Below are 20,516 nucleotides of genomic sequence, written 5' to 3'. Positions count from 1 at the left end.
TGTGATAAGCCTGTCTCTTTCTACCTTCCAGCATAACTAGGAGCATTATTAGATTTAGTAATATATAATTTAAATTCTAAAGTTTACCACTGTTTTGTATTTTTATGGTTATAGGTGATTATGTCATGACCAGTTGTTATTTTCATAATCTATAGATTTCTTTAAAACATGACTATTTCTGTTGGATGTACACGTGTAGAATAGGAAAACTGCCATTTACATCCATTGCGCACATGATTTGCCCTCATCTCCCCAAACAGACCAAAACAAAAACACAACACCCCAAGAAATGGATTTGTCTTATCTTTGTAGTTTATATACCATGGTATAACGTAATTTTCAAATTCATAGCGTAACTTACTTGTTTCCATAAGCAAAGTTGTATGTAAATTGTGTATCAGTGCTTCTAGTAATCTTGCTATTGTCTTGGTACTGGAATTTTAGACCAATATAATTTGCCAGGAATCCCTTGTATGCTAAACATAACTACATAAAAATATGAAAAACATTGGCAACAAAATATTACCATTACATTGTTTTGTAATTATTCAAATAAATTCAAAGTCAATAAATATTTATTGAGCATTTTCTAAATAAAATGTACCAGAACACAGAGAAATGATTAATTTCAGCCAGTTAGCTGCAGAAGAATTGGGAAAGATTTTACAGATGAAGTGACGTTGAGGTGACCTTACAATTAATGATAATTCTCTATACTTTTTTTAGGTGTATTTTCCTTTAAAACTGGAAACAATTCACTCTCTGTAGAGATGAGTTGTGTACTAACTCTAAGCTACTCAGTAAATTTAAAAGTCCAATGCACATAGAAAAGAAGAGAGGTAAACATTCAGGCAGATTAAATGGGACGTAAATATCATTGAACATTTAGAGATAAAGATGAATGTCATTGTAAAATAGTAATTAAATACCAATTTTAATGGTCCCCAAGTCCTTAAGCATGCCAAATGTATTAAGAACTTTGAATTTTAGGATAGGTGCCACAATTTGAGAATTTTAAAATAAAAGAAAGTGTGAATTTATGATTAACAGTGTTAAATACCCTCACTAAAACTGCCATCTCCTCTGCTCCTAATTTTGTTTCACTTTTCCCTGACTGGATACCCAAGATCGTCCTATGACGGTTAGCCATTTTTCTTTCTTCTTAATTAATGAAGAAAAATGATGAAGCTTATACAGTTTTAATTATTTTAGTATTTAAACTTGTGTGCAAATAATTTTTTCTGAAATTAAAAGAGAAATATAATACATGATAATGGTACTATATACATATATATAGTATATATTTATTATTTTGAGAATCCTCAGAAGAGGAAACCACAAGCACCCAGAATTTACACTATAGTGCCTGTTACAATATGACATACTATTCATATGGCAAGCATTTTTCCTTGTCTTAAAATTTCATGAAATTTTATTACCAAGGTATTTTCCAGATTCAATTAGCATATCATTTTGTTGAGCTTACCTGATTATAAGGAAACAATAAAATATCTCCATATGGTCGTCTGTTTGGTTTAACATCTGCTGAGTCAAAAAGAACAGCTGGGTTTTTCAGGGAATAACGACCACAGTAAGCATCAGTTTCAGCTGTCTTCTGCCCTCTGTTAATATGTTCCTACCGAAACAATAATATTTCATATGAAAACATGATTTATTCTTCTGTTTTTCCCCCAGTGCATGCACCCAAACCATTCAAGGTTCAACCCAGATCCCATTGTTTCCCCGATTACTTTAACTTGAGATGTTTTCTTCCTTGTCTGAAATCTAAAGCTCTCATTCGGATCCATAATTATATAATCCCTTATACCAGTATTTGACTAGTTCCCAAGTTCGACTTTTTTTCCTTACATTATGAGCTCTTTACGAGTATTTATTCATTCTTTCCATGAGTGTTTATGCAGTGTTTACTGTGTGTCAGGTTTCTGCTTGTTTGCGTGTTTGCTGTTTAATCTTCAGGATTCAAGTGGTAAAGAACCCCATCCCTGTAGATAGAGGCCACCCGTCTAAGACAAAGAAGCCAATGATTATCATACTAAGTCTCAAGGGAGGCATCTAACTCACATAAAAGCATCAAGAAAGATGACTCAGGGGAAGTGACAAATGAGTTAAGTCTTTCAAGATAAATAGCAGTTGCTGGAATGGAAAAAAGGTGTCAAAGGCACTGTGCAAATGGTAAAAAGAAAGTAGGGGCTTCAGAGAGAGGCCAAAATATGTGCAAAAAAGCAGAGGTGTGAGAGAGCATGGTGCTGGGAATGCAAACTGTAAGGTTAGGTGCAGCATGGAAATGCACGTGAGGGTGGTGATGAGAGATGAAGTAGGAAAGGAGTAGGAGGTAAATTACATGTGCCATCCTCATGGCTGCTACTACTACGTTCAAAATAGAACATAAATACACATATGTTTATTAAATGAAGCTGAAAGGGTCATCTATTGAATGGAAAGATATTTTTCTCACTAATCTGCTCATGAAAAGTATCATGAGAGATATTTTTAAGGATTTATATTCATATCCAGGGTATTAATCTGAATTAAATAACTAGAGTATACATTTCTTATTCTTACAGTTTTCACTTGGAAATAGCAAATAGCTGGCTTCCTGGAGTCTTGAAAATGAGAATTAGAAAGCACATATTCAATTTTCTTCCTTTACTCTATATTAAAGAAAATATCTCATTAAGAAAGAAATAATGACTGGGCCGTGTACTAATTAACCAGTGTTATGCCGAGAAGCAATTATATAAAACTACATAATACATAAAAACATATAATGCCCCACCATAAATTATAATCTCTGAAGTCAATGAGGAGAAAGGATATACTGTGCATCCATGTTAAGAAAACACAAACCAAGGCCGGGTGTGGTGGCTCACGTCTGTAATCCCAGCACTTTGGGAGGCCGAGACGTGCAGATCACAAGGTCAAGAGATCGAGACCATCCTGGCCAACATTGTGAAACCCCGTCTCTACTAAAAATACAAAAATTAGCCGGGCATTGTGGCACGAGCCTGTAGTCCCAGCTACTCAGGAGACTGAGGCAGGAAAATTGCTTGAACTTGGGTGGTGGAGGTTGCAGTGAGCTGAGATCGTGCCACTGCACTCCAGCCTGGAGACAGAGCGAGACTCCATCCCAAAAATAAAAATAAATAAATAAAATAAAAAAGAAAGAAAAAAGAAAACACCAACAAAATGACATGATTTGGATCTGTGTCCCTACCAAATCGCATGTTGAATTGTAATCCCCAAAGTTTGAGGTGGGGCCTGTTGGTAGGTGATTTGATCATGAGGGCGGATTTCTCATGAATGGCTTAGCACCATCCCGTCAGTGCTGTTCTCATGGTAGTGAGTGAGTTTTCACAAGGTCTGGTTGTTTAAAAGTGTGTGGCACTGCCCCACTCTCTTCTCTTGCTCTTCACCAAGCCAAGTGACATGACTGTTTCCCCTTTGCCTTCAACATGATTGAGAGTTTCCCAAGGCCTTCCAAGATGTCGAGCAGATGCCAGCATCGTGCTTCCCATACAGCCTACAGAACTGTGAGCCAATTAAACCTCTTCTCTTTCTAAATTACCCAGTCTTAGGTATTTATTTATAGCAACGCAACAATGGCCTATACACAAAATAAACAAAAACACGGCAAATCTTACCTTTGATGAGCTTTCCTACTTTCTAGCAAGAAAATTCATGAGTAGTAAAAATTTTTTAACAAACAAATCATAGAAGGCACTAACACTTACCAACAGCCCTTACAATAAATGTATAACAAAGTCATTTTTGCAATTTGTCTGTGAATGACAAAGTTATTACTGCTACTTCAAAAGAGAAATTATAAAATTTCAAACCATTATATAAATTCTTATTAGGTCAGTTTCACAATTCATTAAATATTTCATACCAGATTAAAATCAGTTTCATAGTCTCTGAAGTATTTCACAACAAATCCTTCTTCAAAATTTGCAATTTGTGGTGGACACTTAGTGCTAACCATTTCTTCCACTGCTCTCTGAAACTAAATTAACAATATAAACATTAGTAACTTCTGTTCATGAAATGTTAGAACACTAGTAATCCTACTACTGATTCTACTAATTAGTTTTAATAGGACATTTTCATAATTCCCATATTTTAGTCATGATTATGAGTTAATTTTCTAAATAATTTTAAGTTAGTGTGATAATTTTAGTGTCTAATGAGTTTTCAAGACTTTTATTATAGAATAACAATAGTTACATACAATTGGCTAATAATAGCATACTTAGTTATAAGGCAGACATATTTGTTTAGTAGCTTTTTAAAGAGAGCAATGAAGCAAACCTAAATTAATTAGTACCCAATTAGATAGATTCAAAATAAATAATTTTTCCAACTAACTTAAAATTAACTGGAAAAAAAAAAAACTATACACTCCAATGGATTCTGGCCAACATGGTGAGACCCTGTCTCTTTTAAAAATATAAAAATTAGCTGGGCACGTGGCACACGCCTGTAGTCCCAGCTCCTCAGGAGGCTGAGGCAGGAGAATCGCTTGAACCCGGGAGGTGGAGGGTTGCAGTGAGTGGAGATCACACCACTGCATTCCAGCCTGGTAACAGAGCAAGACTCCGTCTTGAAAAAAAAAAAAAAAAGATTACATGCATATACTGTAAGCTTGTATTTATAATTATTTAAAAAAATAAATTATTGCAGATTATGCAAAAATTAGTACATATTCACAAATCTCCTATAATTTCCAAATCAATTTCTCCAGCAAAGCACAGAAATAATTGTCGCTTAGAATTAAGGGCTTGAGACAATATACACTCTTTAACCCACAAACAAATATTAACTTAAATTCATTGTCCAGATAGTTGTCAAAATGTTGTAACTCACAAGCATTCTTTCTTTATGAACGGCTGCCCCCTATGGAGATACATTAGGCCCTGTTGGCACAGACCTAAGAACTTCCCTTTCCTTCTCTTGTCTTTGCAATATTTTCTCCCTTTTCTCCTCACTATGGGTAGGCTCCAACCTATCACGCCAAATAGAAGAATGTATTACTCCTCCTTAAAGTGCTCTTTATAAAAGGTTGACGTTTACATGGTGTTCTGTTTAAATGTCTCTCCTCTTTGAAAGGATGCTCCACTTTTTTGTTGGGTAAAGTCTTAAAATTTGCCGAATTAGGATTTGGGTACCATATTTCTTAAGGTCTCTGCTGAAGCCTTAAAATTTCTCTCTGAAGTATAAAAATACATCAATAAAATAATAGGATATTTAAACTAACCAAAACTTTATAGCTAAGCTTTTATTGCACTACATCTCTCAAGGAATTTCTGATTTTACAGGATAACAAATTGGATTTTGAGTGAAGAACAACTCCAGTGTGCATAGAGGGACTCAAAGCTTCTACACATAGGCAGGGCAAGGCTTTGGAACCTTTGAGATATGCCTTGTCTGGAAAAAGGGGTGGCTGCACTAGGTTGACTCTTAGTCTCCTTTCAGATAAAAGTGTCCACAGTATGTAAATTGTGATGAGTTGATCAGGTGATAAATAATTTGCAGTGATTTTTTTTGAAGTAATGTCTCTTTCCCATCTGTCTACAAATGGCCCATAAATGATGTGAGAGGGTGCAGGGAAAATGCGTGATAGAAACATTCCTACAGCGTACTTCAGCCTCTGATGACCATGGAGTGAGCGGCTTAGAAGCGATCCCATCCCAGTTCAGTGTGAATGTCTCCAAGTTGGGTTTTCCTTTGGTTTGTTCTGTAATATCCAGTGTGACATTATTCCCTTCAACTACTTCATAACGAAGCAGATCAAAGTCTCCTGAAATTAAGTGCCAAAGAGAATTTGTAGAAGTTAACTAATAAAATGCCTATATATATAACTATATATAGTTATATATATTAAATAGACACTTAAATGTAGCCAAATTGGTTTCATTATCACAAAAGAAAGAAGAATGGGGACGATATAGATCCTTAAATTTGAGCAGATTTATCCATAGCATAAATAGCAAAACAGACAAAGTGCTATATATTTAAGGTGCTGTTTCTATGGCTTAAAAGGAAGTATTGTAAGATAAACAGACAGATGTATTAGGACCATGAGATAAAGATCAATGAGCAGTAGGATATTCCAAAAATTCTTTTAGTTTTGTGCTAGTACCATTATTTTAGTGCAAATGCTCAGCTGGAATATTGCCATTTTCTTTAGACATGAATAGGGCATGCAGCTGAATTCCAGGAAACAATCTCCAACCTGTGAGGTTTGTTCATACCATGCCACTTAGATGATAATCATTGGCTTTGCCACTTTGAGAGGAATAAGGCCTGTCCTCAAACGTCTCTCCTCTTTGAAAGGATGCTCTACCAGTGGAATCTCATTGATCTTTTTGACCCTTTTTGTTGGGTAAAGTCTTAAAATTTGCCCAGTTAGGATTTGGGTACCATATTTCTTAAGGTCTCTGCTGAAGCCTTAAAATTTCTCTCTGATGTATAAAAATACATCAGAAAGGATATCCATATGTTTATTCATAAGTATTTTGACAATCTAACTTTTGTACACTTCTTAAAACTTAAATTCACGTAAAATCAAATTCTTTATCCTCCACTCAACAATCAAATAAACAATTTCCTAAAATGAGACATTAATATTTAAGTAACATTTTACTTATATATTGAAAAATAATGATTGCCCATAGAAAAGTAAACACACACACATACATACACACACATTCAGGGACCTATTTTCTGAGCTAAATATACCAAATAGCCAAATTAGTTGTGAAGTCTGACTTGAAGGCAGAATGTCTATGTCAATATTTCCAAAAGTGTTTTGTGTATAACATTAATAGGAGGTTAATAGCTATTACTTGAAAAAAGATGGAGATAAAAAATGTTTGCATTAAACACAGGTGAATTGATTTTTTCTTTTTCCTTTTTTTTTCTAAATACTGCAGGACTCCTCAGGGATTTTAATATTCCAATGAGCTCTGCCAGTCTTCAAGGAAGACCCATGGTATACAGTGTCTCCCATGTGAATTTGACCACAAAATCCTTTCAGTAGGCAAGATTTGACCAGATGAGTGTCTCCTGGACAATAGTGATTTGCCTAAATTTTATTTTCAGAATGAATATTTTCACTACTTTTTACTAATTTATAAAGTAGGCTATTATATGGAAAATGCATTTGTAGTATGTATAGTGCATTTCTCATGCATTGGAGTTGTACATTCTTTGAAATACAACTAAAATTTAAATTACCATAGAAAAAAACATTTAATTTCTGCTTCTCCTAACATTAACCAAGTCTTTTTCTCTGTCATCTCATGGAGCTTTTAGAGTGGCACAGGATATACAATTGTTTCCTACAGAAGTACAAAATTAAATACATGCTTACCTCTAGTTGATATGAATGTTACCATGTAGACATAGCTCTGGGGATTCTGTGTTCTTATTACTTGAACTGTGTCCGGTTTTATAGACCAGAGGTCATTCAAGGCTGATTGCAGTATGAATTCAGAAGCATCAGCAGGTAGGAGTACTTTGATTGGATTAAAACAAACAAACAAACAAACAAACAGAAAAGTTGAAGACTTTCTGAGCTACCGCAGCCAACACTGATGTCTTGTATTTACATTTTTAAAGCACCTATACTCTGTACCATGTAAGTTATCACTTAGAGAAATTGTATTTTGAAACTGATTCGAGTTCAGTAATGTTGACTATTTAATTAATTTGTGATCTCTTTGAGGACAGGGCTGATATTTTATTGTTTTAATATTCTCACAGTAATAATCATTGGATTTGGCAAAGAATAAGCAATCACCAATATTTACTGGTTAAAACAATTAACAATAGTAGCAAAAGTTGTATTTTAGGATTTATTGTAAAATACAGAAGTGCAATGTTGTTTATTAGCTGATAAATTGGTGTTCCATAGGCCTATCATTTAATTAAAAAAATTGAAAGACATGTTTACTTCCGTGCAATGATGAATTTAATTCCTTTTAAATTTTTTATTTTTATTTTAAGTTCTAGGGTACATGTGCAGGATGTGCAGGTTTGTTACACAGGTAAATGTATGTCATGGTGGTTTGCTGCACCTATCAACCCATCGTCACCTAGGTATTAAGCCCAGTATGCATTAGCTATTTTTCCTAACCCAATGCCCTCCCCGCGCCAACCCCACCCCTCAACAGGCCCCAGTGTGTACTGTTCCCCTCCCTGTGTCCATGTGTTCTCATTGTTCAGCTCCCACTTATAAGTGAGAACATGTAGTGTTTGGTTTTCTGTTCCTGAGTTAGTTTGCTGAGGAAATGGCTTTAAGCTCCATCCATGTCCCTGAAAAGGACATGATCTCATCCCTTTTTATGGCTGCATAGTATTCTACGGTGTACCACATTTTCTTTATCCAGTCTATCATTAATGGGCATTTGAGTTGACTATTCACAATTCCTATTTTCTTAACTCACACCTATGAGTAACAAATATATAAATCCCATGTGCATTTAGATATATATTTATCATTATTATTAGAAAATGATGGTATATGCCAGAAAGTTATTTGTATGGATGTCATTTTCTATCCCAGTCTGAAGGCTTTTTTCCATAATATATTTTTCTTCTTCTTTGTCTAGCATATCATCAAAACTATATTTTCCAGACAGTATAATTTGACTACAGCAAATACTTTATAGCTACATATATACATGAACAGAAACAGTATCTCCCTTATTATTTATAACTTACCAGTTTTTTCCATATTATAGATTAATCTATATTGGTAAAGTGAACATGAATTAGCTTCCACACATGGGCTGGTTACCTTGATCTTCTGAACTTCATTAATTGCATTAGTTGTTTCCCAGTTTTCCAATGTTATAACCTATTTTCCAATTAAAAAAATTTTTAATATATGAAAAATATATATATCTTAAGAGCATCATAATTTAGCTATTCAATGCCACTTTATTGCTCTATTTTACTACAAATGACAAGTAACAGCCTTTTTGGTTTATCATACAGATACTCAAAGTCATAATTCAATAATTGTCCATGACTACTTCCACCTAAAACAGTATCTTATCTAGTAAAATTAATAATCAAATTGAGATCCTGCCTTCGAACATTTACTTTCTATAAGTGCAACTACAATCATAGCAAACCTGTACTTCCTGAATGATTGTCAACTGGGATTTGATAACTTGTTCTTCATTCACTGCATCTCCTGTTTGTTGTTCAGTATAAACATTTCGATACTGGTACAGTCCGACATCAACAAATGCACTTAATCTATACTCCTGCAGCAAGATTTCAATATAATATCTGGAAAATAGAGTAACTGATGAATATAACTTTTTTCCAGAACACTTGCCATGAAATTATTTTAATGAATAAAATATCAACATTATCTTAAAAGCCTGCCTGTTGAATGACTTATATTGTAGTATCTCATATTTTAAATATTCAAATGTTAAAATTTTCATAGCATTTTGCCAAAATAAAATGAATTATGTAAGATATCTGCATTAGTAGAAAGTTGTTCTCATTCATAACCAATTCATTCAGCTTAGTCAATAAATATTTATAGAAGACAATACTATTTCTTATACTCAAGATCCTGAAAAATAACCCTGTCCCTGGTATATAACACAGACAACATGCAGAGGTTAAATATTTTAATGTGTTCAAGAAAATGGCAGGCTTAGACATAGCATATATTTTATATCTGAGTAGTTACATTTGTCAGGAATAAAAGTTCCTACTTTCACGTTCCTTAAATTTGGCTCCATTTGTAACTTGGGGAATAAAACATTGCCTCAGGAAACTTTTACCGGTCAGATTTACCATGATCCTCCAATTAGCTGGATGGGATTTTCACTTTATATTTTGAATTCCTGATTCTTGATGTCTCCTGCCCCTCATCCTACTGTGTACCCAAGGTAATGCCTTCACTGAGCAGCTGTTAAGAAGAGAGTGCAAAACTTCTACTTCTCCTCTAAATCTCTAGCAATGTCATCATTGCTCACATCTTTGGAGAGGACAGCTGGGAGCTTCCCTAAATTGTCTCACATCACTCAACATATATTCTTATATAGGGAGAATAAGTATCCACAGTTCACAAAAGAGTCTGAATGAGAGAAATTTATCATGTTTCATATGTGTAGAATGATGGGGTTCTGGATCATCACCCGATGGAACTGATATTTGGGTATTATATCAGGCTCTTGACTTCCATAAGAACCTGCTCATCAGCTCTGCTGACTTGAGATGACCAACACTAATTAAAGAGCAGAATTCAAAGAAGAACCATTAAAATTTTGCATCCTCACTTGTGGCTTAAAACTATTAATTGGGTACTTTCTTTGTGCTAGACAATAAACTAAGCGCTTTGCAGACATTATTGTATTTAATCTTCAAAAAAGTCTCATAAAATAGATGTTATTCCTCTATCCATATGAATAACAAACGCTAAGGGAATTTTAAGGATTCAAAATTGTTTCAACTAGTAACTGAGGGAGAATTCCAAACAAAATAAGGTAGCCAAAAAGATACGCACTAGATGAAACTATATGTTTAATATTTGAGTAAAATGATTTAGCAATGTGAGCTACCTTTGGAAAGGCTTGAAGAGTCACTTTACAATAAACCAGCTAGAGTGGCTTCAATTTCAGATTTCATAGCCATCATTGTAAGCACAGTATGTAAATTCCAAGCTGGTTTTGCAGGAGCACAGATACCAGGGAGCAGATGTATTAGGAGTTGCTTTCATTCAAACTCTGTGCTCCTGCCAAGCTGGTAGACTGAACTCATTTTCCAAAACCAAGCCAAAGTCTGAAAATGTACTGACACTTAATTGCAGTAGAGATTAATCAAGCACTCCATTTATCTTGACCTGGCCCAGTAGTTTTCATGGTTATAGAAGAAAATGTTTAATATTTATAGAAGTGAAAGTAGAAGAAGGAGGATAAAAAAGGAATGAAACTCTTTCCCCATGTCAGTATTACTAAGACCTCAGCGAGAACATTAAGTGTGAGAACATTAATTTGCTCCCAGATTCCATTGATCCCAACCCTCCCTGTCCAATTCCATAAGATCCTCATGATGCTGCCTCTGAGCATGAGTTCATCAATATCTGAAAGGGTGATGTGGTAAACTTAAAAGAAAACGCATTCCTCCCATCAAGAAGGGAAGTCTATTTCTTCATTCTTAAGTCTAGGCTTGGCCACTTGCTTTGGGCAATGGGATATTAGCAAATGTGACACAGACAGAGTATTGCAGAGTGTGTGTGCATTAGGACTCCCCTCTTTACTGCACCTATCAACCCATCATCACCTAGGTATTAACCCCAGTATGCATTAGCTATCCACAATGTGGCAAACCAGGGCTAGTCTCCTGGACGATGACAGACCATGTGCAATGGGATGCCCCAAATATCTAAGACTCAACCATGCCTGCTGAGGCTCTAGACATGTGAGTGAGGCATTCTAGGTTACCAATCCCCAAATAAACTAGCCAGGACTAAAAGAACAGCTCAGCCAACTATAAAATTGTGCAAAATAATACACACTTATTGTTTGAAGTTGCTACAGTCTGAGGTGCTTTGTTATATATTAAAGTCTAGCAGATGCAAATGCATCTTTCGATGTTCTTCATGTAGCTCCATTCCACCACCTTCTCCATTTTGAATGTATCATGTCTTTTATCTTCCTGTTTCCTAGGAATTCTGGATGGCTTTTTGAAAGGGATTATCTGGTATTTGGATGATAATCCCACTCATTGGCTCCTTGGACTTGACCTTTCAACACTAAATGATATGCTCTTTCAGTTCTGGCAGTGTATTTTAATATTCTTTAATTTCCAGTACCTGGCTCAGGGCCTGGAATAAACCAGTTAATGACAAATACATATTAACAGTGGCAACAATCTATGTGGCTTAGTGATTTTTCCCTAGCAATACTGAAGAGATCAGCTGGAAGAACAGAGAAATTAGACAGGTGGAGTGACTGGAAGGTCCAAGTAAACAACTAAGAACAGGATCGAGTACATTTCACAAAAGTGTAATTTTGCAACAGGGTTAATCTAGACTTCAAATTTCCCTGGTTAGCTGAATGCCAGTATTCTTGAAAATAAACACATTTGAATAAAATTATAGAGAATGACCAATTATAAATTAAGCCAATAAACTAATATTATTTCCACCAATAAAAATAAATTGAAAATATTTTAAAATATAAATTTAAAGCTTGTAAATACCACACAGTAATTTAATGACAGGAAAAAACCTTACTCTTTTCCTTTCTGCAGATGAATATCATCTGATCTTTGTGTTGGACTGGAAAAATAACTGTTGGCATTAGCAGAATGATATGCAATCCTCACCTAATCCCAGAGAGACAGAGACAAAGAAAAGAGAGAATTTATTAATAGACCTTTTCAACATTTATTTATTTATCATTTATTATTTCAGTCTTAGAAATTTCATTGAGTAGAAAAATGTAAAACTACTTTATATTTTTCTTTTAAGATCTGTTATCTACTATGCTATAAATTTTTTTTAAATTATCAAAGTTCACTTCATTCCTTCCACCCTTCACTAACATCAGCACTACTGTACCAAGTATACACAGATCATAGCTTTTCCATAATTAGAACTGCAGTGGAAACTAAGAAGATACATACCAGGAAAAAGGTAGTTATTGACAAATAAAATATTCTTTTGCTCTGTGGAGAACTTTGAGAGATTTAATCCAAATTAGATTGCCAAAGATTTCTAAATGATTCTGCATACTAGAGTGAGAGGACTTTGGGCTTCCCATTAGGAATGATTATACCATCTTTGGAGTACACATGCTTTGGAGTACACATGCTTTGGAGTACAAACTATGATAAAAATTAGAATTCATAAATTACAGGTAGCAATTTAAACTTACACAACCAGTTTGGGAAGCAATCTTGCCACATAAGTCGAGTCATAAAATGTTCCTTTGATTTGATCTGTTAGTTTCATATTTGTGAAATTGTCCTAACAAAGCAACCCCAAATACAGAAAAGTCTAATGAACATAGATGCTCAATACAGTATTATTTGTGGTCATAAAACACCAGAAGTAAATAAAAACTTATCAGTAGGGAGATGGTTATTTAAGCTTGGTAAACCCATGTAATAACACTACTTAGTCGTTAAAAATAGTAATTATATAAATTATTTAATAAAATTAGTATTTAATACTAATACGTGAAAAACTACATATGAAATTAAATGTATAATTTTATTTATGAAAAAATAGAGAGATGAATTTTATCTCATGACCAAGCAAATGTAGAATAATGAAATATTTTCAGGTATGGGAAATTTTCCTGTAGGCTATAGGTTTTCTATCATCTTATATCTTGTATCATATCCAGGATAATAGCCAAGAGCCAAACCATATGACGTCATTTCTCATACAATTTTAATATATTCATTCATTTTGATTTAGAGTAAGATACATATAAACATCACCATAATGTTTTTACAGTATCAAATAGTATTCTGAGGCTTCCCTACCTTATCTTCTGGAAGTCCAGTCTGGCTAAAATAAATAGCATAACGGTCATCACCTTTGATGTAGAATCTATAAACATCAGAATCTGGAGCCACCAAAAATCCACTAAAGCGTGCAACAAATGTGTCTTGTTCCATGGGCCAAATATAGGAAGCTGAATCTACCCAACTGGCACCCATGTATCCAGGCGTTTTTTCATTGTATTCCAGTATCTCTTCCAGATGTACTGGACGGCTATTATTCCACACCTCAAGCTTCAGGCCTCTCCCTCCTAAGTGTAATGAAATAAAATAAGTCTTTCATCAGGATCATAATGCAGTGTCTCAATGGCTTTCTATTTGGGTATTGGTTATAGATTCTGTATAACAATTCATATTTTTAGCATGTGTGCAAACAAAACAATTACACATTCCCCTACAAGTACCTGTAGCCAGAGGGCAGTCTGTAATTTGTTCATTATTACTTCACTTATTTAAGCCTCAGTTTCCACATATGTAAAATGGGAGTAATAATAATATTTGCATGGCTGCTATAGGGATTATGTATAATACATATGTAAAACATCTGGCATTTAAAAAGTGCTTTATGTAAGATAATATATAGTAATTATTACTTATGATATACCTGATGTTGCAAAACTTCAAAATTCATGCCATTTTATTACAAAACCTTTGCCTTGACTATCGTAACAAAAGTAAATTAATGGCTTACAAAGCCATTAATCAAAGAAGAGAAATTGTTGACTTTCAGATTTCTCTCAATATTTGTTTTACTTTTTTAAAAAAACACTACTTCTACTCTAGGATTTCTTCTCCTTCTTGGACAGAACCAAAAACAGGATACTCTCAATAAACTGTACCTATACTTGCCAGAATAAACCCTGCGATTAAAATTTTTCCTAATCAGAAACGAGCCATCTCTCTTTTTTTTTCCTTCAACTGCAACAACAATTAGGCTTATTTCTTCCTTTAGCAGCCTTAAGTTTGTCTGTATATGGAAAATAATGGCTACCCTTCTTCAACTGAATTTGGTTGAAGACAAGCTTGAGCACTTCAAACTTTTACAGCAGCAGTGTTTAGTGATATATGCAATTTTCTTTAAAGTCATCAATTATAAATTATAAAAATTATTTTCTTAAACTGTTCATTTTTTTCTAATATTCAAACCAAAGAAATTTAAGAGCTTCATAAACAATTCATTTGGCTTCAAATGTGAAACAATGACACGATTATAAACAACTTTCACTGTGCAAACCAGATACGAGATACACACCACATGCAGACACATGTACAGCATTTCAATGGTATTAGTGTAGATAGGAAAGCAATTTCACTGAGCCACAAGGTGAAAGTCTGAAAAGAATTTAGAGTAATATTTCTCTCATCTCCTGTTTTCACTCCCACGTTATTCTAGACAAGTGAATATTTAACTTCCCCTATTTATCTTTTTTTAATCAGAAAAGGGCATTTAAAAAATTTCTATGTAGACTCTACCAAGTTTTAGTTATCATAATTTAATTAGAGATAAAAGCATAATTAAACTCTGTCAGTAGAGGCGTGCTGTTTTCGGTAGGGTGTCTTGATAATTTAGGCTGGGTTTTTCTCCACAGGTGCAGCTTTGTGGCAGCTATTTTAATAGAAATATTTTCTAATCCAGAAAATGCAAATTTTAAAACTTGGAGGAAATTTCTTACAATTCTTACTATAAATTCTAAATTCTAAAAAGTTTAAATAATATTTTTTACTAATATATTCTTTTTATGTAAATATAGAAATGGCTATTGTCCCTTATAGTAACTTACCTGGATATACAGTTTTGAGAATATGAGGTTTGGGGGGTGTCTTGCAACATATACTATTTTCTGTGACATTAAAAATATCACAAGGTTCACCTATAGAGAAGCAAGATACAAAACCGTTACTACTGAAACTTCAGAATGCAAATCACATCAATGTATCTTTAAGCACTTTTGCAATTAAAACAAAGTTGCATAAACAAGAGGCAAAATTGGGGCTCTTTATTTCCTTTACATATTTTCTATTAAAGCTTTTCACATAATAATTGTCACACTTCCACAAAGCAACATTTTTTTCTGGTGGAACATCACAAGCATCACAAACCTGAGATAGAAAATTTCATAATTTCTGAGATAAAAAATTTGAAAATACTATGTCTTTGCACAAAATGTCACTTCTGAATCCAAAGTAAAAACTTATATTTTGTTCCTTGGAGAGAAGTTGCTGAATAAACCCATGTCATTCAGAATTTACAAAGGTAGATGACCCTAGACCTCTTGGGTAGAAAAAAGTGCTGGTTTAGTCCAAGTTCTTCAAACGAAAAAAAAAGGGGGATAATAATTGTTAAATGGCATTTTCACAGACAGACTGAAACTAAAATAGGAAAAAAGCCTAAAAGATAGCTACTGTAACTTTTACATAAGCACAATTAGACTTACGAGAAGAGTCTATGTTTTAAACCTCCATGTGTTCCTCACAATGCCTCACATATGGTCAGCCCTCGGAAAGTATTCACTGAAATGGCAACTGCAGCCCATGAAATGTGAGGACAAGGGAAATGGAGAGAGATATTTTTGCCAAGTTTTGTTTGATAGCCTGGAAATTTTAAATTTTGACACTACTTTTCACTATTTTATTTGTTTGTGTGTTTTTTGAGTCAGGGTCTTGCTCTGTCACCCAGGCTGGAGTGCAGTGGCATGATCATAGCTCACTGTAGCCTCCACCTCCCGGCTCAAGCAATCCTCCCATCTCAGCCTCTCAAGTAGCTGGAACTACAGCCATGTACCACTATGCCAGCTAATTTTTTTTCTTGTTTTCTTTCTTTTTTTGTAGAGACAGATCTCCCTGCATTGCCTAGTCAGGTATCAAACTCCTGGGCTCAAGTAATCTTCCTTCCTCAGCCTACCAAACTGCTGGGATTACAGGCATGAGCCACTGCACCCAGCCCCTTTTGCTACTTTGAGTGTTTTATGGATGCAAGAAATTTGAACCAGAAAACAGTAAATAGGAACAGTATATTAAACAAATCACCCATTTTATTGGAAGCAAAGGAAAGACACATAAACAACATGTTTTCAAGAGATTATTGAGGATTCAAAATCTTGAATCTGGTTGCCATATTAATAGTGAAAGATGATAGAAAACTAATATGCTCTCTTTTCATATCAACTGTATCATAGTCGTATGCAAAATAAACATAAGATCAGATTATAAAACATAGTATATAAATTAAAAGTGCATTATGGCCCTGGTTTTAATGTTTAAAACATAAAATCTGGTCAGATTAATACATTATACAAATTTTAAATATTTATGGCCCAGGTTTTAATATGTATGCCAATGACCAGCAAGGATTCACGCAGACACGAAAGAAGACTGTATAACTATGACATGAGGTTGCTTAATATCCATTTCTCTGTTTTTTGAAATCACATTTTGGCTGGCCTGTGGGCAGAATCTGTAAAAGGTAGAAAGTACCTGAGCAAGAGGACTGTGGAAATGCATATGCCTTGTTGCATGGGCAGGCATCCTGTCCCCTGCCTAGCAATATCAGTGATGTCATTATGGCTGAATGGGAAGATTCCCACAATCACATTCACTTCTTTTGAGCTGCATAGCTCCCTACCTCTGAACAGATCTGGACAGGACACATAAAAGTGAAGCATAACCATAGAACCAAGGCCTACATGCATTTGTAAACAGATAACTCATTGAAATTACTGCTCTTTCCAAGGCCAATATCTTCAGTGATTACTAATGTCCGTATGAGGCACAGTATATGAGAAGAGTATGAAGAGAATAACCCAAAATATTACTTTAAATTTCCTCACAATTAGCTAACTCGCTGAGAAATAACAACCATTCAAAAAAGGCACTTAAGAGCTTCTAAATTAAGGGTAGGTGTGTCCTTAAACTGTGGCGAGGAATTCATGGATGGCAGCTACAATGCTGCTACACAAAGCCTGTTGGTGCCAACACTAGAGCTCAGGTCCTATTCACATGAGGTTTCAGGGAGTGACCCTTGCTGGAAAATTGCAATGGAAAGAGTATCAAACCCCAGAACCAAATGACAATGTGAAAATACTCAGCTTCCAATTGAAGGCATGAATTGAGAAAAGACTATTATTATTATTATTACAAATTATTAAAGAACAGGCAGAATTTGTGGTAATAAGGTAATATATCAAAAACCATGAGAAATACCTCCAACTAGAACTCTGACGGGGAAATCTGTCTGATCAAAGAACCGCCCGCTTATTGTCAGCGTGGTGCCACCTCGAATGCTTCCTTGTGAAGGGAAAATCGTGGTGACCTCTGGGGGAAAAGCACATTAAATAAAATATCATAAATATTACACATAAACCCAAATGCCTGATTTTTTAAAAATTCCAAATTATCTAGCCATAGCACCTAACACAGGTAGTAGATTACCAACTGCATGAATTAGGTGTTTCATTACTTTCTCTGATGCAACCCTGCAAAAAGGACAATAGACACGGCATTGACAGAGACTTACATTCCGTGAGGACCAGGCTTTAGTGGTGACTGATATTAAAGCAACATTGGTAATGCGAGCATTAAAGAAGTAAGGAAAACCTGAGCTGAGCAGGAAGGCAGGTAGAACCACCTCTTCTTCCATATGCTCTTGAAGAATGAATCTTTCTTATGTTTATGGATCAACCTCTTATAATTTTCTTTTAGAGTAATACATTTAACTATGATTGAACTTCTTGTGGTTTTGTATATATAAGTTGTAGGCATATTGTAAAATAGCCCAATACATGACATACGGCAGATTCTTACTAAAATTTATCCTTATTAACTCTATCAAATATCTATGTATTCTTACACATGAATTTCACACTAAATAAACTTCTAGGAAAAGCCAAGATATATCACATTTGATTGATTCCAAGACCCACCTTTTTTAACATTTTTGAAATCTAAACGTATCTTTCCATTATTCCTGACCGGGAGTGACGTACAATTCTTTCAGGATGATGTGTGTTTGTTCTGATACTCTCCAGGGGATACTATCAACCTGAAACCTCTTTAAATTAAATTATGATCATCTCGAGGATTCTTTTGGACCACACTGAGAGCATAAATCTGGGACAGCTTAAATGTTCTCCAAGTTACCAAAGTCAGACTTTACATTTTTTGACTTTACAATGGTGCAAAAATAATGAATTTGGTAGAAACTGTATAGTACTTAGAATTTTGAATTTTGATCTTTTCCCAGGCTAGTGATATGCGGTAAATACTCTCTCCCGATGCTGAGCAGCACAGCCAGCTGCAGCCCCCAGTCAGTCATGCAATGATGAGGGCAAACAACCTGTATTCTACAGAGCACTGTGTTGTCAGATGATTTAGCCAAATTGTAGGCCAATGTGAGTGTTCTCAGCATGTTTAAGGAAAGCTAAGCTAAGCTAAGCTAATACACATTCAGTGTATTAAATGCATTTTCGATGTAACAATATTTTCAACTTATGATGGGGTTACCCCATTGTAAATTGAGAGGCATCTATACTGGTTTTTGGTTAAGACTGACAGTGGAGATTTTTTTCCCTCTCTGTGCCAACAGCCAAAGTTGAAACATGCAAATTTCCCTGCTGTCTGTGTTAGTGTAATGAGTTTATTTTTCAATCAATCTTAAACTAAGAATATTGTCTGCTGTGGGGGAGGTTCTGCTTAATGTTGTAGCTTCCTGTTAGACTCCCCATCTTAGGCATTTTTCCTTTCCTAGCAGTACATCAAATAATATAATACACGTTACACTCATTGTCTTTGGTTTGATTAAATCAATTATACACTGCCTTCCCCCCACCCCCCGCAACAGAGTGAAAGAAAAGTCACATACCTGCATATGTTTGAAACATTGAAATTTTATTGAGAGAAGAAACAAAATATGCCATTTTCTGTGGAAAACTCCTGTTAAAAAAAGGTTAAATTTTCTGCTTTAAATAATCTTTAATTTAGGAACTTTTTTTTAACTTCAGTGATAGAAATTATGTCATAACCTGCAAAAGAGCAGGATAGAACTTTTGGGAGAAGATAAGAATGTTCTTTATTTTGATTTGGTCGTTGGTGACATATGTATATACATTTGTTACTGAATTGCAAACTATATCTCAATAAAGTTGATTTCTTTTTTTTTTTTTTTTGTCGGAGTCTCGCTTTGTTGCCAGGCTGGAGTGCAGTGGTGCAATCCTGGTTCACTGCAACCTTTGCTTCCCGGGTTCGAGGGATTCTCCTGCCTCAGTCTTCCAAGTAACTGGGACTACAGGCGCATGCCACCATGCCCAGCTAATTTTTTTGTATTTTTAGTAGAGATGGGGTTTCACTATGTTGGCCAGGATGGTCTCGATCCCATCCTCCTCGGCCTCCCAAAGTGCTGGGATTACAGGTGTTAGCCACAGCGCCTGGCCCTACAGTTGATTTTAAGAAATTATATTGACATAAAAAAGCATACAGAAGGATTACCCTTTATAAAGGCTGGGATCTTCTGCTGACCACCCCAGTCTGTCTTCTTTTAGAACCTCCTTTTTGTTCTGAGAGGAGGGATCATGCTAAGACCTTTCAATTGTTTATGCCGTTTGATCTTTACATCAACCACATGAGGTAGGTGAATTTCAGAGAATTAACTTAAGATCACACAGTGAGTAAGTGGCAGACACAGAACTGGACCCAAGCAGTTTGAGTCCAGAGCTGTGGCTCCTCACCTGTGTAATACACAGTACTCCTCCTCTGCCCACTAATCTGTGTGACACTGCAAATGGATGACAGCAAATTAGCAACAATTGACTGGGTTAAAACTGTCCTTAATAAACACAGTGCCCATTATTCATATATATACACTTATACTTCTATAAACCTAAAGAATTAAGGAGGAAAATAATTCTGGAAATTAAATGCTGTTACTTTAATTACCTTCAAGACATTCTTCATTAGAAAAG

General features: G+C 34.9%; 1 protein-coding gene across 1 annotated transcript in view; it reads right to left on the bottom strand.

The window, feature by feature from the left end:
- Window positions 1–20,516, bottom strand: part of PKHD1L1 (PKHD1 like 1) — a 162,324-nt gene that overhangs the window by 116,831 nt on the left and 24,977 nt on the right. Inside the window, exons 10-21 of the mRNA XM_055284802.1 lie at window positions 19,421–19,491; window positions 17,764–17,874; window positions 15,345–15,434; window positions 13,546–13,814; window positions 12,287–12,378; window positions 9,162–9,321; window positions 8,746–8,881; window positions 7,394–7,537; window positions 5,661–5,818; window positions 3,911–4,024; window positions 1,487–1,636; window positions 362–486 (exon numbers count right to left, since the gene is read on the bottom strand). Of these exons, the coding sequence (XP_055140777.1) occupies window positions 362–486; window positions 1,487–1,636; window positions 3,911–4,024; window positions 5,661–5,818; window positions 7,394–7,537; window positions 8,746–8,881; window positions 9,162–9,321; window positions 12,287–12,378; window positions 13,546–13,814; window positions 15,345–15,434; window positions 17,764–17,874; window positions 19,421–19,491 (1,620 nt within the window). The remainder of the gene's footprint in view (window positions 1–361; window positions 487–1,486; window positions 1,637–3,910; window positions 4,025–5,660; window positions 5,819–7,393; window positions 7,538–8,745; window positions 8,882–9,161; window positions 9,322–12,286; window positions 12,379–13,545; window positions 13,815–15,344; window positions 15,435–17,763; window positions 17,875–19,420; window positions 19,492–20,516) is intronic.

This window comes from Symphalangus syndactylus, chromosome 7, assembly GCF_028878055.3.
Source record: "Symphalangus syndactylus isolate Jambi chromosome 7, NHGRI_mSymSyn1-v2.1_pri, whole genome shotgun sequence".
NCBI classification, from domain to species: Eukaryota; Metazoa; Chordata; class Mammalia; order Primates; family Hylobatidae; genus Symphalangus; species Symphalangus syndactylus.
Note: the sequence above shows the minus strand (reverse complement) of the source record. Positions and strands in the feature narration are given on the sequence as shown.